The sequence below is a fragment of the Trichoderma aggressivum genome, assembly GCF_033847375.1.
Source record: "Trichoderma aggressivum f. europaeum strain CBS 100526 chromosome Unknown scaffold_043, whole genome shotgun sequence".
Taxonomy (NCBI): domain Eukaryota; kingdom Fungi; phylum Ascomycota; class Sordariomycetes; order Hypocreales; family Hypocreaceae; genus Trichoderma; species Trichoderma aggressivum.
This window is the reverse complement of record NW_026946409.1, coordinates 253897-271967: the sequence shown is the minus strand read 5'-3', so window position 1 is coordinate 271967 and position 18071 is coordinate 253897. Positions and strand designations below refer to the sequence as shown.

The 18071-nt window shown below is 46.4% G+C and overlaps 5 protein-coding genes across 5 annotated transcripts; 1 reads left to right on the top strand and 4 right to left on the bottom strand.

Annotated features, from left to right (window-relative positions):
• Window positions 1–5165: 5165 nt before the first annotated feature.
• On the bottom strand, window positions 5166–5717 carry Triagg1_8646 (uncharacterized protein; the record flags this gene model as incomplete). The annotated part of the gene is made up of 1 exon (XM_062903515.1): window positions 5166–5717. One exon carries the CDS (start codon window positions 5715–5717, stop codon window positions 5166–5168), a length of 552 nt encoding a protein of 183 aa, XP_062752456.1.
• A 265-nt stretch (window positions 5718–5982) lies between these two features.
• Triagg1_8645 (uncharacterized protein) lies at window positions 5983–7163 on the top strand (the record flags this gene model as incomplete). The annotated part of the gene is made up of 4 exons (XM_062903514.1): window positions 5983–6259; window positions 6318–6422; window positions 6480–6620; window positions 6673–7163. The coding sequence occupies 4 exons, from the start codon at window positions 5983–5985 to the stop codon at window positions 7161–7163; spliced, it is 1014 nt and encodes a 337-aa protein (XP_062752455.1).
• Window positions 7164–7611: 448 nt separating this feature from the next.
• Window positions 7612–9813, bottom strand: Triagg1_8644 (uncharacterized protein; the record flags this gene model as incomplete). The annotated part of the gene is made up of 1 exon (XM_062903513.1): window positions 7612–9813. The coding sequence occupies one exon, from the start codon at window positions 9811–9813 to the stop codon at window positions 7612–7614; it is 2202 nt and encodes a 733-aa protein (XP_062752454.1).
• Window positions 9814–10429: 616 nt separating this feature from the next.
• On the bottom strand, window positions 10430–11146 carry Triagg1_8643 (uncharacterized protein; the record flags this gene model as incomplete). Its single annotated transcript, XM_062903512.1, has 2 exons — window positions 10430–10886; window positions 10941–11146. The coding sequence occupies 2 exons, from the start codon at window positions 11144–11146 to the stop codon at window positions 10430–10432; spliced, it is 663 nt and encodes a 220-aa protein (XP_062752453.1).
• A 934-nt stretch (window positions 11147–12080) lies between these two features.
• Triagg1_8642 (uncharacterized protein) lies at window positions 12081–17096 on the bottom strand (the record flags this gene model as incomplete). Its single annotated transcript, XM_062903511.1, has 12 exons — window positions 12081–13405; window positions 13463–13527; window positions 13582–13632; window positions 13683–13754; window positions 13812–13911; window positions 13991–14326; window positions 14401–14563; window positions 14614–15353; window positions 15401–15634; window positions 15691–15967; window positions 16251–16790; window positions 16863–17096. The coding sequence occupies 12 exons, from the start codon at window positions 17094–17096 to the stop codon at window positions 12081–12083; spliced, it is 4137 nt and encodes a 1378-aa protein (XP_062752452.1).
• Window positions 17097–18071: the final 975 nt, after the last annotated feature.

Here is an 18071-nt window from a genome sequence, read left to right as displayed (position 1 = left end):
TGACGGTTGTACAGCATGTAGAATATACCGTGTATTGATATTCACCTACGTATCTAAGGTATGTACTGCTACCTATACGGCTGTGTAAGTAGCATTTGGCTTAAAAGGGGACCCTTTGCAGCAACACCCCCACCACCCATGAAGCCCTCCTTTCTTTCGGTCTAGATTAATACCTGTACTCGTCCATCACCGGCCGCCTCCGCCATCAACCCGCCTCATGCAAGCCTCGCCTGCACACCCCACAGGACTGTCATCCATTGGATAAACAAAACCTCGCTGACCATTAAGAACGCGCGAGGAACGCCAGCCGCAGTAGGTGCTTTCCCTGAGTTTGGGGTTTCCCTACTACCAATGTACCAAACAAAACTGCGCTGGCCAACCACACAGGAGTACGCGGTCGATTGGCCAGTTAGATGTGTATATCGGTTCCACATGTACTTGATATACTTGCCCACCTCAATGCCGTGATGCCGGCAGACTGTCCCAATTCCTGCATCAAATACCATCAGAACCGATCCACCTGGCATCCACAAGTTAGTTTGGATGGCATTTTATCTTATGACTAGAATGGTATCTCTCTTTCTACTCCGTGGCTCCTTGCCTTGTTGACTGCCTAACAGTACTAATTGTACTACCTGTCCCAGTGCACTGACATCGGGCAGGAGGGAGTTTCTTTTCCCTTTAGCTGTAGTTGCCGGGGAAATTGATTGCTGTCCCTCCTGTCCATGAGTGATGTATTACTCTCCACTCTTGCCTTTTCTCTGATGCCTATATAAGCCCTCCGTTATCCCATCCTCAATTTTCTTTCATCTTCTTCAGGGCAGTTCAAAGCCAAGTGTGGTTTATACATCATCCTATCAACCGAAACACTGTTTCTGCTGACGACTTCATTCCGGTCTGAAATTCACAATGCCATATCTTGAAATGGAAAATCAGAACTCCATCGGAGTAAAGTCTACGTGAGTCATGCTGAGACTTCTTCATTCTGAAATATCGTCAAAACCTCCCTGTATTCCCATAATTCTGGGCAGTTTAACACAGTTTCGCTCTCTATACTGGCAGAATTGTCATCTTACCTTGTTCTTTTGATATGCTTCTCGAGTTGGAAGCTTGATCTTGATCTTGGCCAGCTGCAATGCGTTGGTGCAAAACCATTCATCATTCACTCCCCCCGCTCATCTTGGAAAACACTTCACACAGGTCCACAGTCAATGATCAAGTTTTGATCGATATACCAGCAAAGCAGGGAATGCTATGACGAACTAGTGTGAGTCTGGCAATTGTATCGGCCTTCATACAGCATTTCTCTTTCAAGTCCTCTTGCCCGCTTCCCATAACAAATATGAGATCGTTTCAACCCAATACACTGTGACTGAAAGCCGTGTTTATTTTCATTTAGGGATGCGGCAGATACTTGGAGCACCGCAGCGAGAAGCGATTCTCCTCCACCAATCGCCCGAATGAGCCGTCGTACGGCCACTTCAGCCGACGTCGCAAGCACCACGGAAGCATCACAGACTAATGACATGAGAAAAGATCAGAATGATGTTCTTCATGGCATCGGTTCACAGTTTCCTGTCATTGGTATGTCTTGTCCACTCGATGGTATATGACGATGCAGACAGTGACTTACTTCCCTGACCCTACTTTAGATGGTGCTATCAAGAATATGGACCTCCATCCTGATCTCTAACGCTACTGTCCCTCCCTCCTATATCAACAAACACAACGTGCCGGCCGAGATAATCGCAGCGATGTATACGACACTTGGGATTTTGCAATAAGAAAAAGAGTACTGCTATATTTTATCCAGCAACACAAGAATACATAGATATCTGGCATGATATGCGGCGTTTTGTTGATTATGTATTTTCTCGAGTTGGATAGATCAAAAGCTCATGGAAAAGAAATCCGGCGCCATGTTTAGTAATGGGTTGAAGACATATCGCTTGGGAAATATGATCCAATTATTTTATTCTGCTACTCTCATTCCACTCCATTACTAAAGTTCTTAGTATCGTGCATTTTGCCATTTCTTCATGCTTTGTTCGTGCTTCAAGGTACATGTGTTGATCGACGAGACTTGGAATAGGGTTATGACTAAAAAGATAGTGGACGGGAGCTACGCCGAGACCCCACCCCCAAAGACTTGGCCTCCCCATGAAATAGTGGAAACCTTTGCGGGCTCAATGCACGATCTTTCAAGACCCTGGACTGGCTAAACTCGGGCGCTATCATTACATGTAATAGTTGAATTGCTTCTCAATTGACTTGGGAGTTTCTGTGCATTTAGGTACTAATTGTACATGTAACTGTGTATACAACTTTTGAGCAAAACAACATTTAGTAGAATGAGTATTTGTCTCTCTATCAGCATTATTAAACAAGAGTAAGCCCACTATAAATGATAAGCGTGGCAGAGACTTCTTAACTCCGAATAGCCTTTTTTCTTTATTCATGTTTGTATTTGTTCATCTTCAATTTCATTTTCATTTTGACTAGGAGTCGAGGCTGAACTTGAAAGGAATTCCGATCTTGGAGTGGAGGCCAGAACGAGAGCCATGCGCAGAGTGCAAATTTCCTAAACATGGAAGCTTTGTTATAGGCCAATCCTAGAAGCGGCCCCTCTGTGAGCCCACAGCGGGCACCCGGAGGCAGAACACAGTTTGCTACGGTCGTTTTGGAAGCATACCTTATGAAGCTAAGCTAATTGAATAAGCTGACCTCGGGGTATTTTGACATGCTTATTTACTTCCATTACGTTAAATGGAGATAAGGCTGATGTGTGGATTGAAGACCACCGCTCTACGGTCTAAAGATGCCCTCAAGAACAAGCTCATGATCCCCTCTTCTCAGCCCCGGCGCTATTGGCAATCAAGCAGTGGCACACATGATTCGGGACTTGGGGTCAACGTACAGTTTTATAAAGAAATGTACTTCATCGACACGTGCAGGATCTCTCCGCGGCAAGTTGGCTCTCCATCCTCTTGCGATAAAGGGATGAGAGGACGTATGTCCTATCTCGAGTCGTCCTACCTGTTGGACTGTTGCCTTGGACATGACCATGAATAAATTGGTCTTCAGCAGCGCTGATACAGCTCCTGAATTGATTGGATGGTGGCATCATTAACCCGCTACGGCTGCGCATCCGCTAATGCGACAACAACAACAACAACAACAACAACAGGGACACGACGGCGCCGGCGCAGAATTTCCCTCATCAGGTTAGCCCCTGTGGCGGCATCCCGTATGCATGCGCTCAGGCGTATGTACAGCAGAAGCGGAAGGCCGACTTGCAGATCAAAATAGCGGTACCTTTGACACATCTAGAGATGCTGCTGTCAGTTCTTGGGGCGGCTGGGCTCAGAGCCGCGTCCAGTGAAGTAGCGTATCTGCAAGATTGGCCCCCAACCTCGGCGGTAGCGTTCTTGAACTCAACGGTAGTGCGGCTTACACAGAGATTGACCCTGGACTCGTTCTCTCGGGGAGTGGGGTCCTGATTGCGAAACTCAGCGGCAGCATGTGAGATTAGCCCACAGTTAACTGTTGAGAGAATAGTCGAATCTCGATGTATTGACCAAGGCGCCCATTGTGGTCTTAAAAACGCCGGTAGCCTATGCGTAAGGCTATCCCACCTTGCGCCTGACACACATAGAATACAGTATGAATGCCGTTCAAGAGGGAAAAATACAAGTGTGTTTTGGTGTGCGTAAATCTCCATGGGTGTTGACCTCTCTCCATAGATACTTGATGCCCAAATTAGGTGCAGTTGACTTTCTGGCGTATGTATGTCCCTGATGGTTCATCAATAAGGTTGCCAGAAGATGTGTGGTTTGCTTGGTTACTTCTGCATCTACCACCTGTTTCCTGTCAGCTATATCTGTATAAGCCTGTGATATTTCCACTTACCCTTTTTTTTTCTCTTTTCTTGCCTTTTATATATTACCTAGTACTGACGTTTGAAGCCTTATTTCTGCAAATGTCATTCAATTTGCCGCCCCGCAAGGTTATTCAATCTCATACATTCTCTCATTGACTATCCTACTATGAAGAACTCAAAAGTCACCACCACTAGACCTAGGTAAGCCACTCTTTATTGCTGTTAAGTATTGTCTAATCTTCCCTTGAACCAAGATATCTGGTTTCATGATGCCTCTGTTAACGATGGCACACTTCCACGCGTTTTCTTCTCATTGATCTCAGTCGTATCATTGGACTGTTAGTCAGCTTCTAAATACGATTCAGACGCAATGTCATAATAATCCATGGCCTCCATTTAACATCTCTGTTTGCATACATGACTAATCCTATCTTTTAATCTCTCTAGGAAGTCATCGGATACATGGAGCACTAAGGCAAGAAGCAGCTCTCCTCAGCCGATGCCGAACACAGGTGACGCTCGCAGCACTCGCAGCCTCAAGATGCGCAAGGATAAAACCGCCGTAAAGTCTCAGAATAATCTCCTCTTCGGAGTTGGTTCACAATTTCCCACCATTGGTATGCCATAGCCATCATATCGAATCCCACCAGAAAGAAACTAGCTAATGTTTGGTATCTATAATAGATGACTCGATCAAAAACAAAGACATCGACCCAAAGCTCTAAGATACTACATCGCCACGCACATGATCTTGGATATAGCAATCTGGATTTTGTATTGTGACTTAAACTGTGGCTAGAAGGATGAAGCTATCATTGTTATTTAGCAAGCTAGAATGTTATGAGCCTTTCATTTCAAGCCAATCCTATCTGGTACACCTACGCTATTCCTCGTTATTATGTACTAATTTAAGTGATTCATGATGACAACGTAGTTATAACTTATCAAGCCTGAGCATACATATTGTCGGATTATAATGGATCAAAGATGATCTTGCATCAAGATATTATCCGTACCTAGCTGAGCTTCGACATCACGCTTGGCTAACCGAGTCTAGTATACAACGTGAGGAAAGGGCAAACACAATAAACTTGTTATTAGGATACCATGTGTACCATGCTGTGATTCATTTCTGATGTATCGACATACTGGTATATCAACGATATAATGTCGTTTTGGGACACTCGACTTGCTGCGAATGTGTCTCATGCCATCAAGACTACATGTATATAATCCTCAATGCATCTTCCGTCATTTCAACTACTCTTCTTCATCCAAGGCGCTTCTAATCAGATTCGTAATGTCTCCTGCTGTAAGGCGCAGGTGGAACTCCAAAGACGTGATCCTTCTTGTTATAATCCCTAAGCTCCCCACGTTCAACTCCAAAGCCATTCTTCGGGACATGTTGGTATTTGACTTTGGGCGGTTCCATAGACGGGTCGCGGTCGCGCAGCCGGGTGGATGGCGGTTGCGCTGTCAAGCTACTCTGCTTGATCCCGAGCTTCTTGTTCAGCTCTAACTCGACCCAAGATCTCTCAATGTACACCGCTTTAGGGTCGCGCCCGCCGTTATACATCTGCGCGAGGACAACCCGCTGCATCCACTCCCTCGCGGATGCAGCGTCGTCGAAGCAAAAGACCAACCCGTACTGGAAGCTGGCACGGATGTGTGTCATTCCCTGCGGCACCGGCAGCCAAACACTGTACTCCTGACCGGTTAGGATGCGGGCCTCGCGATGCAAGCTTTGGTACGCCTGAGCCTGCTCTTTCGTCATGAATTGTATCTTCAGTTCCTTTTGACCGAAGTCGTAAATAATGTCCAGATCATAGCTGCTCATCTCTGAGATAGGAAGAGGGTGATTTGAAACCAGGCTTTGCGGGGGAAACAGTTGAGTGTTCGCAGTCACACGTTGGTGCCCGACGTACGAGTAACGGTGACTGCCGCAGCATTCAGCTCATGCAGGTTGAAATGTGATCACCAATAGGATCAACGGCAGACTTCGCTTACCCCTCTTCTGAAAATTCCTTCTACTGCCCTCTCAACGTGAGCCTCATGGGTGTCTGGCCTGTCCTTACCTAGCTCGTCGTTGACTTTAAGTCATCATGAACACAGATCTGGAAAAGGGCAAATTTTCAAATGCGAATGTCTCTGTTCCCATTTCCCGAATTACTGCAGAACACCGCCGAGGGAATGATGTTCCCGCTCATAACGAGGAAGAGGGTCACACGAGGCTGTCAATGATAAACTCAAATCACAGGCGAAAGAGTCCTGACAGACGTATCAGTGAGGGATCACGACGGTCTCTGCGAAGAAGAGGCACGGCTCGAACCGTCAACTTCGACGGATCGGTCCGCTATGGCGGCGATGAGGCGCATACTGGTAACCCTCTTTTGTATTCACGTCTTCTTGTCACTCCTCAACTGATAAAGATGGGTAGGTGAGGAAGAGACTCAAAGCAGAGAAAAGGCGCTTGAAAAAAACCTCTTAGATCACTTCATCGAAAGTATATTCATGACTCTAGATCCGAAGCCAGATATACCAGGTACGCCGGATATCGATAATGGTTATACCAAGTTTGAGAACTGACAATCAACGCCAGGCAAGGGACTGGTCATCAGCTTAGCAGGTCTTCAGCGCATGCGGCTCCGCAAACTCCAGGCGGATCTATCAAACCGAGTGATGGAGATGCACTTCAATCACAATATGCCCGGCGATTGGGAGTTCCTTCTGAAAGAATATAGTCAGCCTGCTCCGTGTACATGTGCCCTACTCCAGCAACTAACCTCTAATAGCTCAGGCAGTGCGCGACTACGACTTCATAAAGACGTGCGTGGACCGACCCGACGATCCCTTCATCATCGCGAGTCGACGCAAGCTGGAGGCCGGGATTCTCACATTTGAGCTGCAGAACTTTCCTCGGCCGGGGAATCCCGACTCGCACGATGAAGATTGGAGCACCATCGACATCCCCCCGGGAACCCAACAAGACACGTTCGGTCGGGGCGACCTGTCACAGAAGGCTAAGCTGCGAGCACTAATCAAAAGGGTGGCCATGGCAGTATTTAGCGGTTTGTTCCTCCTTGCTCCAATGTGGATCATGGTACTTCATCCTACCACGTACACGGGCTTGGTTTTGACGACCGTCTTCACCTTTGCATTCGCCATCGTCATGGCCGTTGTGCTTCGCGGGGATTCGACAATAGCAGTCATGTCTTCTACCGCTGCGTATGCTGCTGTTCTAGTTGTGTTTGTTGGCACAACTACAGGACCAGGTAGTAATTAATACGGAAATAGTAGTTTCAAATTACAAAAGGATTTTATATCATTACTTTTTAATAAACTTACATCATATCTCAAGCTGGGATATACGTATTGCCTAGCCATGGGTGATTACGGACAACTCTATATAAAGATATTATTCATATTTGGGCTTCGAAATCACACATGGCCGACTACGTCTAATATGTACTTCGTGGCGAAAGTACAAACACAATACACCTGCCATTCGGATACCGTGCGTACCTAATATGATTCGTTTCTGATGTATTGACTAAGTGTGCCGAATCAACGATCATATTTAAAATTCACGCGCAGCTTTCGGCCCACACCGTAGTATGAACTCTTTCTCGCTTTTCAAGTATCATATTGGTCCATCGCTTTTTGGACATACAGCTTTGCCAAAACCCGCTTACTAGTGACCAAAATTAAACACACAGTTCCAGCTATCCCACTCAACCAAAAGGTATCAACTTTCCGTACGTCTTCTTCAGGTGGCGTGCCAATATCGGTATCGAATGCCCTTCTATTTTAGAATTAACAGGCCGGGCAACAAGCAAGGTCGCCGTCACAGGCATGTTCCTCGGTGGAATGAATGTGTAATCGGCGCAACGCCCCTTTTTGACACGAAACCCCATGGCAACCATGGCACTTTCAAACGCGGCCCAAGTGATGAAGACTCCGGCCTTTGGCTTTTTAAAGAGAGTGGTGAAGACCTTTTTGGCGGCGGGATTTGCATCCAACTGCCGCAGCTGCGCTTTGATCAGTTCGTTGGTGGCTTGCTCATTCTCAGACGTTGATGTTTGAACGGGAGTTGTATTTTCTTCGAATTTCTTTAGATCCACACCCTCGGCGGTGCAATAAGCGATCGTAAACGGAAATCCTTCTGGCGTGTCTTCAGTCTTCCGAGACTGGGCTCGGTGATATACCAGGCATTCTTGCACAGCGTAATGGTAGAAAAAGTCCATTTTCGAGCCCATATTGCGTTCAACAAAATCGTCGAGCTGAGCCAATGCCTTGTTTGCCATTCCGGGCTCCAGTAGCTTAGTGATTGGCACTGAGGATTCCTGTAAATCTATTTCTTTCCGGATATCATTCAAACCTGAATTCAACTCCCGATATGCCTCTAGAAACGTTTGTCCTGTCTTGCGAGAGAGAGATGGTACTGGTAGGTACATTGAAAACTCTTGTATAGCTGCCGCGGTCATTATTAGCTCGCACATTGCATCCATCTCTCTCTGTTGTAGGGGTTTCCAAAAGGATTGTTTAGAGTTGTATAGTCTATCGAAATGGTTGAACCACTCAGTTGCCTGTGAAGCACGCGTCTGGGACTGGCATAAGCGCAGCATGTATTGCAGAAGAGGATCGCCTTGAGAAAGCTCTTGTGGCTTGATCTTCATAAAGACTTTTGGGTTTCCGGCGTCATCGTAAGTGTTGGCCACACGCCGGAAACAGTCTGCACCGATTCCTGTTTGGACATGCCTGATGAAGTGAGCCTGAGCGCGACTGTACTCGAAGTGGCATACATTGGAGATCTCTTGAAGAATGACTTGCTGGTAGTCCGGCCTAGTATCTGTATTGTCCAACATCTCCAAGAGATCGCAAATGTAGCTCCAGATGGCGAATTTCTGGACCCAGCCACGGATAGCTTCGAAAATGGCACAGCTGATGTATTTGTCGGTTTCGAGTGGCAAGTGGCGGCCTTTCTCGTCCGTAACTAGCTCTGGCCGGCTGAGAAGCCAGGAGTTGGCATTGTAAACAAGCACAGATGGCTCATCCCGGAGAATAGCCAGGTACTCCTCGAGGTAATCTCTCGACTCTTGGGCACGAAAGAGTATCCGGGCGAGCGGCGTCTTTTCTGGCGCCAATCCAGCTGCCGACAGCTTCTTTGCTAACTTCACTACGACCTCCTCCGTGAGCTTCTCCGGCGCCTTTCTGCCTCTTGACATCTTCAGCAAGGGCTTGCTTGATAGCCGTCCGGCGGTCATGCGCTCTCGTTCAACCTTTTCCCACTGCACTTTGGTCCACCATGATTGAGGAATTTTATCAAGCAGTCCCAGGATGAGGTCTCGGAATTCCATCGTCGATATCAATTGTCTGTTATGGATCAGGTTTCCTGTTCCCGAAGAAACACAACTGCCAATTTCCGTCATAGCCTTCTTCAATTCTAGCATCCCTTCGTCTTCTTGATCAAGCTTCACGGTATCTCCGTAACAGTCCTCTGTAAATATCATATAGTAGTTCGGCGCCCCTCGTGGTATAAGTTGCTTCTGGTTCACCTTCTCAGTAATGAAAGGGCCATCGCCGAGTGCACCGTCAACGCCGGCCCAATACTGCTGAAATAAAGACGTCGTAGCACGGTGCTCGAGGTGATTCAACAGATATTTTGCACTCGTCGAATAATCTTTCCGGTTTATGTCGGAAAACATCGCTTCCCTCTGGTCCTGAATCTCGTTCCAGCTGTGGTGATCTGAATTCGCCCATTCTTCATGATCCATGAAAGGTCTCGCCCGCTCATGTCTGTTCAACCTGTGCCAAATGGCTCTAATTTGCCATTTGTAATCGTTGTATAACCGGGCAAGGTCGCTATGCATACGTTGAAGGAAGTCGCCGTCGGGTCGGTGGGCTTGGTAATCGCATCTAGGCTGTGGAGGCATTGGGTCAACCAAGTATTTGGGTCTCCTCGGATTGGTTTCGGATAGGGTGGCGAGATTTTGTTGCTATTAGAAATATAGGGCTGATAAGCGTGATTCAATATGTGTTTGGATTTGGGAGAAGATTCAACGTTCCGTCGCCAAGGGTTGCATGCTGGAATAATCACGTGGACTGGCTCCTGCTCATCAAACTTCCAATGTCATCGTGAAACGCCTCGAAATTGTTGTTGAAATGCATCACCCGGGCAACATCCAAGTATGTACTAATGCATCAGACATCATAACTGAGCCAGAAAGGCAAGAGCTATTGAGCCGTCACCAAGTTAAATCCGGATAGAGCAAAGAAAGGTTTTTGAAACCGCTACTCTCCGCGCGGTCCAGGTGCATATAATGGAAGGCATCATGTATACTCCCAAGTATGAGGTACTAGAACTGCCAGTGCAGAAAATGGCCGAGTTTGGCATACGATTAGGCTACATTGTCACAAAATCACGCATTTTGCAAGAGATGCTACATGACAGACTGGAATTATTTGATGAGAATATGACGCTCATGATATACTAGCACAAAACGATGACAAAACTTTTGTTCTCACTCATGCCTGTTATCAATCTCCATATCATTTCCCTACGCCCTCAGCAGAATGCTTCTGCAAATCTTTGGGATCAAATGTTGGACATCCCTCAAACTCATCAGTCACATGAGACCCTTTGCTTTGAAGCGAACCTCGTTGGCCGGTGAACTCTTCCATGGTTTTAGGAGGCAAGACCTTAGTCCCATGATGCACAGCCCCAGCTTGATGAGTCTCATGGATTGGAACAGTAGTGTGTACAACTTCTGGAGCAATGGTTTCCTTTTGGATTACTGGCTGGACATGCTCGTGCACGTGGTGATGGACTCGTTCGCCCGCGAAGACAGGCGCTTCAGTTGCGCTTTCGTGTGTGGTTTTGTGGACAACGGATGTGTCCTTATATTTGGCGGCATCACGGTTGAGGTAGGATTCGACATTTTTGTCGTTACCGTGCTCAAAAGTTTTGTGTTCGGTTGGTAGCACCTTGTGAGAATGCTTTTCTGGGCTAAAGATAGATGTCAGATTAGGAATTTATAGATCTATGGCCAGGTAAACGAACAGAACTTCTTTGGTATTAACCGGTTGAACCGTAGTATGATGGTGGTCTTGATGGGTCTCTTTCTCCACGGCGGTCCTTATGTTTTCTTGCTGCTGTGGCTGAACGTGTTCGCTAGTGACTGGCTGTCGAGTTTCCTCATCCACAGTGGTGTCATGTCTGTTGTCTTGAGAAATGAGGTTTCCAACGGCTTTCTTAACTTTATTCATATTGATTGCGGTACGTAATTTCAAAGATGTGGTTGAAATTGCTGGAGAGCTTAGAATTGGGTACACATATATACATCTCTAGATGTATGTTTGTAGGTAGTTAATATCAGCTATCAGCTCCCATTTATACTTGCTTTCAAAAACTGTACGTCACTACTCCATCTTTCAATTCTAGCATACTCTTTCGGCTACATAATTTTACTTTGTTCTTCGTAGCACACCTTTCATCTTCAGAAGATGCACCGGGAGGCTGGGACGCTTTGAAGAGCGCCAGTTTTGTCATTTTGTTCATTATTTACGGCATGGCTTGTAAAGATGGATATAAGCAGGTTAATAATGGCATATTAGCTTCCAGGAGCTATCAATTGCCACCTTCTATGACACGGAGACTACGGGGGTAGTCTATTCTTATCGTTAAAGAATACATGATTGGTTTCAAAATTGCCGAAGGACTCCAAGTTGGATGATTCAAGGTTGGAACTAAAGTTGTGAAGTTCGATTAGACTTAAACTACCATGGAGTAGATCGCCCCAGCTATCTATTAGGTAGCATGCACGTCATCCATGACCCTTCGCAAGCCATTTCCACACAGTTACCAAGAGTGCAAGTTTGCTAGCATTTAGCTACTCAGCTGGTCCTCCGGAATTAAAGCTCCTGAACCAATCACATAGTCGATCTAATAATATCGTAGAGCGTCCATCATCGAGGTTTGCAGCCGACTTGCACTACTGTCGGAACACTTTCACCGCATCTCCACTCTTACATACATTTTCACATCACCCATGTATCTCGAAACTTTGTCTATCGCAAAAGACAATCATTTGACTGCTAGTGCAAGTGCTATGGTATAGCATCAATATCTATGTAGATATAGAAACTTGTTAAAATGCTATCTCATCTCTTCTCCACCACAAACTCGCGTACGCTAATTGCATCACACTTTCCGGCCGTTCTGGAACCTTTTCAGCTGCCCATTTTCAGTAATCAGCTCCCTGGGTACACCCTTCTCGACAATTCTACCTTGATCGAGGACGACGAGTGCATCGAAGTTTCGAACTGTATTCAGTCGATGAACGATGGAGACTATGGTGTGCTCATTAAATTCGGTCTCGAGAGCTTTGATCATTAGTTCTTCTGTATGATGATCCACCGCACTCATCGCCTCATCCAGGATGACAATTTTGCTTTCGTCTTTACGGAGTATGGCCCGCGCCAAACAGAGAAGTTGCTTCTGGCCATAAGACAGAGCCAAGTCGGTCATTTCCGTATCGAGAGAGCCGCTCTGGCAAACGGCGTCCCATACTTCCAATCTCTCGAGTAGAGCAATAATGTCGGCATCTGAGAGTATTTGTCTCTGTTTACCCGAGTCATAGAGAAGATTTGAGCGTAACGATCCTGGGAACAAGACTGGATGCTGAGGAACCACGATTAAACCAGACCGTAGAGCTTGCTTAGACAGTTGTGAGATGTCCAGCCCATCAATTGTAATGGTCCCAGAGTAATCCAACAGCCCAAATAACGTTGAGAGCAGGGATGATTTTCCACTTCCACTTCTTCCGCAAATGGCAACCTTCTGGCCTGGCTGGATCTGGAGAGAGATTTTGTGAAGGACAGGATCCCCCCCTCCCTCTTTTCTAGTATAGAAAGCCTCGATATTTTGCCAGTCGATTTGACCTCTTGAAGGCCATGAAGTTGAAGGGTTCAAAAGCGTGTCCTCTGATGGCTCAATCTCTTGTGGAGTGACCTGCATGAACTCTTTAAGTCGGGCGATCGCTCCAAGAGACGTTTCGAGTGATGTCCAAGAGGAGATAAAGTTGGCGAGCGATCCACTAAAGCCCAGCGCACTGTACATGGCAATGGCCATGTTTCCCGGCGTAGAAGTCTTGGTGGTAACTCCAAAGAGGACAAGAAGCACCGCTGCGACAGTTACCAAGAGATCAAGGACCAAGTTTAACCAGCGCTGAATGGAGAGAAGCAGATAGTGTGGGCGCTGAGAACGATCTAGCAATCCGAGAGATGACTTGGTCATAGCAAATTGCCAATGAAACGCGCGTATGGTTGATAGTCCTTCAATGGTCTCCAGAAGCTGCGTGTTCAGTGGCGATTTGGCTTGGAGGTCAAGCACACGGAGTTGGCGCGAGGTTCGGAGATAGAATTTTTGCAGCGCGTAGAGCACTAGGATTGCTACTGGTAGTGTTGCCGCAAGGTATTTCGCACCGACAATGATGATGATTGCATCTCCAATGCATGATAGAAGGCCTGTGAAAAGAAGTTAAAATGAGATCCTGCATTTAAAGACTTTCATGATGGATATACCAAATGTCGTTGTATAAACTGCTGTAGGCAATTCTCGATCAACAAGAGACATGTCTTGGCTAAATCTGTGATTCATGTTTAGCACAGTCTGTTTGCCGTATGCCATTTGCGATACCAACCTATTAATCAAGTCGCCAGTGTCGACATAATTGAAGAAAGCCATCGGTGCCCTAGTTATGTTAAATTCCCGCTTTACTGAGTGGCCGGCAACTTGACTTACTTCATTGTCGCTTCCAACAACTGCCAATGGAGCCATTCTGCAGATCGTGGAATTAAAACGACAAACATGAACCTGTACGCAATAATTGATGAGAATGGTCTTAATGAGTGGAGGATGGGTTATACGGACCAGCAATCAACCCCAATGGCTGCAACTCCAAGACAGAGAAACATGGCGTATACACCGTAGTACATGCCTGTGTTTGTATCAGAGTGGCCCTCATTCGCCTCTGTCCACCATTTAAGCCAAATTTCTCCATTAACCGTTAGTGAAGACCCTCAACAGTGAATGACCCTAAGTTTACTCACGAGAGAATTGAGCAAGGAATTGTTCCGTAGTGGAAAAGAACAGTGATCCTAGAGCTAATTTCCAACCTATTGATCTGAAGTAGTAAGCATAAAGAGACGAATCTCCCATTCGTTGAGTCAGGTTTTCGGTTTCTTCGGCCTCAGTTTCTTGTCTTTGTATATTGGGTAGCTTTGGTTCAATTTCGTCTGACGAATTCTCAGATGTCGAATCATCTCCCTTGCCTTGTTGACTCTTAAGAATGGCTACTGAATCGCAAAGCTCACCGAAAGTGCCTTGGTGTTCAATGCGCCCATTCTCCAGAATGATGATGTGATCTGCGTCTTGAATAAATTCCACTGATGGATGACAAAAAACGTCAGCCAGTACTCAAAGCGATAATCTCGCCTACAATTTCAGTATCCTAACTTACGTGTATGTGTTGCAAGTATCACGGTGACCTTTTGACGACGGAGAATTCCCAATGGACCAAATACTTGAGTCCAAATGTGACGTCTGCTTTCTGGGTCTAAACCTGAAAAGATATCGTCCGCTATGAGTACTTGCTTTCTCGAGTAAATTGCTCGCGCGAGCGCCTGTGTACCTTTGTCAGAAGAGAATCACGAAGGGAATGGTATATGCTTACAACACGTTGCTTCTGACCACCACTGAGCGTAAGTCCTTTACTCCCGACGATGGATTCATCGCCGTCTCGAAGTTGCTGAAAGTCCCTCTCTAATGCACAGACTCGGATTACGGTTTCATACCACTCAGGGTCGATTTCTTGGTCCTCCGGTCCAGTGATATTCCTCTTGATGGTAGTGTTGACTAACCAAGTTGCTTGGGAGCAGAATGCAATCCCAGATGAGGGAAGCTTCAAATCGCCACTTGCATGAAGCTCGCCTATGAGCCCGAGTAGAAGCATTGACTTTCCTGATCCAATCTTTCCAGTCACTAGTGTTAAAGTCGACGGTCGGATGCTAATGTTTAGACCTTGCAGCACGGGAGTTTCTTCACGCTTCACATTGAATGAGACATCATCGGCCACTATTATGGCCGACCCTCGCTTAGGGAGATGGTTCAGTTCAATATTGGAGGCCATATCGCTCTCATTTTGGACTGATGCATCACCGTGTATAGCAATTGGTATAGACGGCGCATTTTGGCTTTCATTAACAAATGCCTCGATTCTCTCAAAGCTGCCAATACAGCTCACGAAAGACGGAACAGACGAGAGAAGCTTCGCCAGAGGATTCGTAATCAGTGCGATGATTGATAGCGAGGTGAAGGCGGTCGAGATGGAGAGCTGATTCTGCGCTCCATTGCGACTCACAGCAATGGCAATGCCAAATGTGAGAATGGGAGCCAAAGCAGATGGAGTATTGCCTAGGATTCCATCAATAACAGCACATGGTAAATGGGAAATTACTCACCCAAGATGTTCATATATGTGATGAATCTACGAAACATTTTCGAGCGCTCAAGTTCTGCTACTCTAAGCAGTTGAATGCTATCTGTCCATGAGCTGGCTCTGCCTAGCATCTTGACCTCTTTTATCGAGCCAATTACACTGGATGTTGTCGTAATACGTTTCTGGATGGCTTCATTCCAGGCTTTCATGGCAGGCCCCATGAAGTTGGAGAGCCTCGTCATAGCAATGGTGCACACTATTGATCGCCGTTAACAAGTTTCAAATCTTTGTAGGGAACGAAGATCTACTCACCAATAACAGCGACGGCGGGACCAATACATCCCAGACCTAGTTCTCTCGCCAATAGCCATATGGCCAACGCAATTTCTATAGGATTTGCCCATATTTCATGAAAGCTCTCAAACGCTCTCGTAATTGAGGTAACATCGGGGCCAGATAGTGTAATAGCCGCAGTGTCTGAAGACATGGCGCTCACTTCAAGAGTGCGGATATAGACCAAGGACGTCAAAGCACCTCGGATCATGGTGAGAGAACGGAAGAGTTTGTGCTGATAGAACCCATTGGAAATCTAAACATCAAAATATGAGTAGTGGTTTAGGAGGGAGTAAGATGGTGATACGTGCAGCAGAACCAAGGTAGACCAATCCAGTTGCTCCAACAAGCGCATAACCGACATCTTTTCTAGCCCCATCACCATCATTCTTTTCCTGAATGTATGTAATCACACGATTTATGAGAAAAGGTTGAGAAAACTTGAAGCCGATCAAAAATAGACGAGGCAGAATTGTGACGGCCAATGGCTTTCGGAGGGAATCGCACGTAGCAAACAACAGACGATATCGATGGGGTACCCGCGAGCTGAACCATTTTTGACGCGCATCCTGTAATTTATGGAAGAGTCTCTCCGATTTCATGCTGTCGTCAATCTCGTAAAGCGTATCAGTAGACAAAGGCGTACGGAATCCGCGAAGCAAAAGGTCGTTTAACCACCAAAAGAGGCTTCTATTTATGATGCTGCTTGTCGTTTCTGGTGTTAGATTATTCCAGGGATGCAGAAGAATGTGGCGCTTCTCTCCAAGTTCAAGAAGAAAGACGACGAGTTTGCACGCCAGTGTAGCCGTAGAGACTGGAGCCAAGACATTTGTTTTGAGAAGCCAGAGAGTTCGGCACTGGACTGCATCGAAAGCAATTGAGAACACGAGATAGACGAGAATGATGCTTGAAGGCCGAATTGATCGTCGATGCTCCAAATAGCTCAAAACACTGAGTGCTATTCCATCGGCAAGGCTGAGCGTCGCTGCTGCCAGAGAGGCACGGGTGAGAGCCTCATGATGGACGGACCAAACCACCAGTAGTGATAGCTGCAGAGAAATGAGAGCAGCGTAGGCGACCTATATGTTCTCGTATCAATGGTTAATATTGCTTCGGTCAGAGGTGACGGACAGGAATGGAGCAACATTCACCAATTTCGGAATACCGATTCGACTGCGCAGAACCTTGGGCTTGCTGCGAAACAGATAGAGAGTTCGCGGCAGCGAAAAGATTAGAAGCAACGCACATGGCGCAATGTTCAAGATGGACTGTTCAAAGAGGAGCGTAAAGTCGAAACGAGGTGTCTCACAGCTGCTAGCGGTTGGGCCGAAAGAATCGTCACAGCCGAGAGCTGCGTCCGTGGTCCAGTTGCTTGCAATATCCATCATGACGGCATGTGCCGCTCTTCAGGCAGCGACATTGAAGATAAGAAAAAGAGAGAAAAGGATGAGATTTGACTATTTATCAGCTCTGGGATGGAGGTGCAAGTTGCGAATGTTGCGGGTAGATGAACCGCTAGCCGCTCTTTCAAAAGTTCCCACCTACCGGATGCAGACGCCGCGAGGCTCGGTGTGACTGTTTGTTGGTAAGATGGGAGGATCGGCTTGGATCCCTGAATCCACCGATTAGGGATAGAAAGGCACATTGCGGGTATTTGGAGATGGTCTAAGCCAATTGGGTAGTGGAGGTTGAAGCTATCTCAGCAACATGCAAATGCTAAATTCGGAGGGTGTAGTGGCACCACCACTGAATAGACGTAGACATATCGCTGTTTAGGCATGATAAGCATAACGGAGACCTTGTTATGAGACTTGACATCTGTTACTCGGGCTTGACACGGAGCATGTCTGCCAATCAGAAGGCAAAGTAAGACCCGATGAATATTTGGTTGAGGTATATGCTATATACCGGAATGTGCCACTCAAGAGGGATATCCTCCATCTAATTCATACCTGTTATTCTCGAATCTACTAATTTAAGCCACGATCATATGGCGTTTGCTACTGGAGCTGCTGGATTGATGGATTCCGTGTGTGGGTTGCTTTGGTGGGGGGTTTGCGGGGTATGAAGAGACGGGAGACAGTCAAACAATCATAGCTTGAACACGTGGATCATGAGATACAATTGTTGACGGAAGCTGATTGAGAAAAGAATAACGAGATTCTACTCTCTATTTTATTCAGGTTCAGTAATACAAAGGGAGAACGGGCCATGGGAAGAGACCAGTCATGCTTGATAGAGCGAAAGGCTAGCAGAAAGTGAAATACAAGTCTGAAGTCAATGTGTTTGAGTCTGATTCGATTTCAAGTTATGAGAAGATTTAATACGTAGTTTTCGCCTATAGTAAGAACATATCTAAT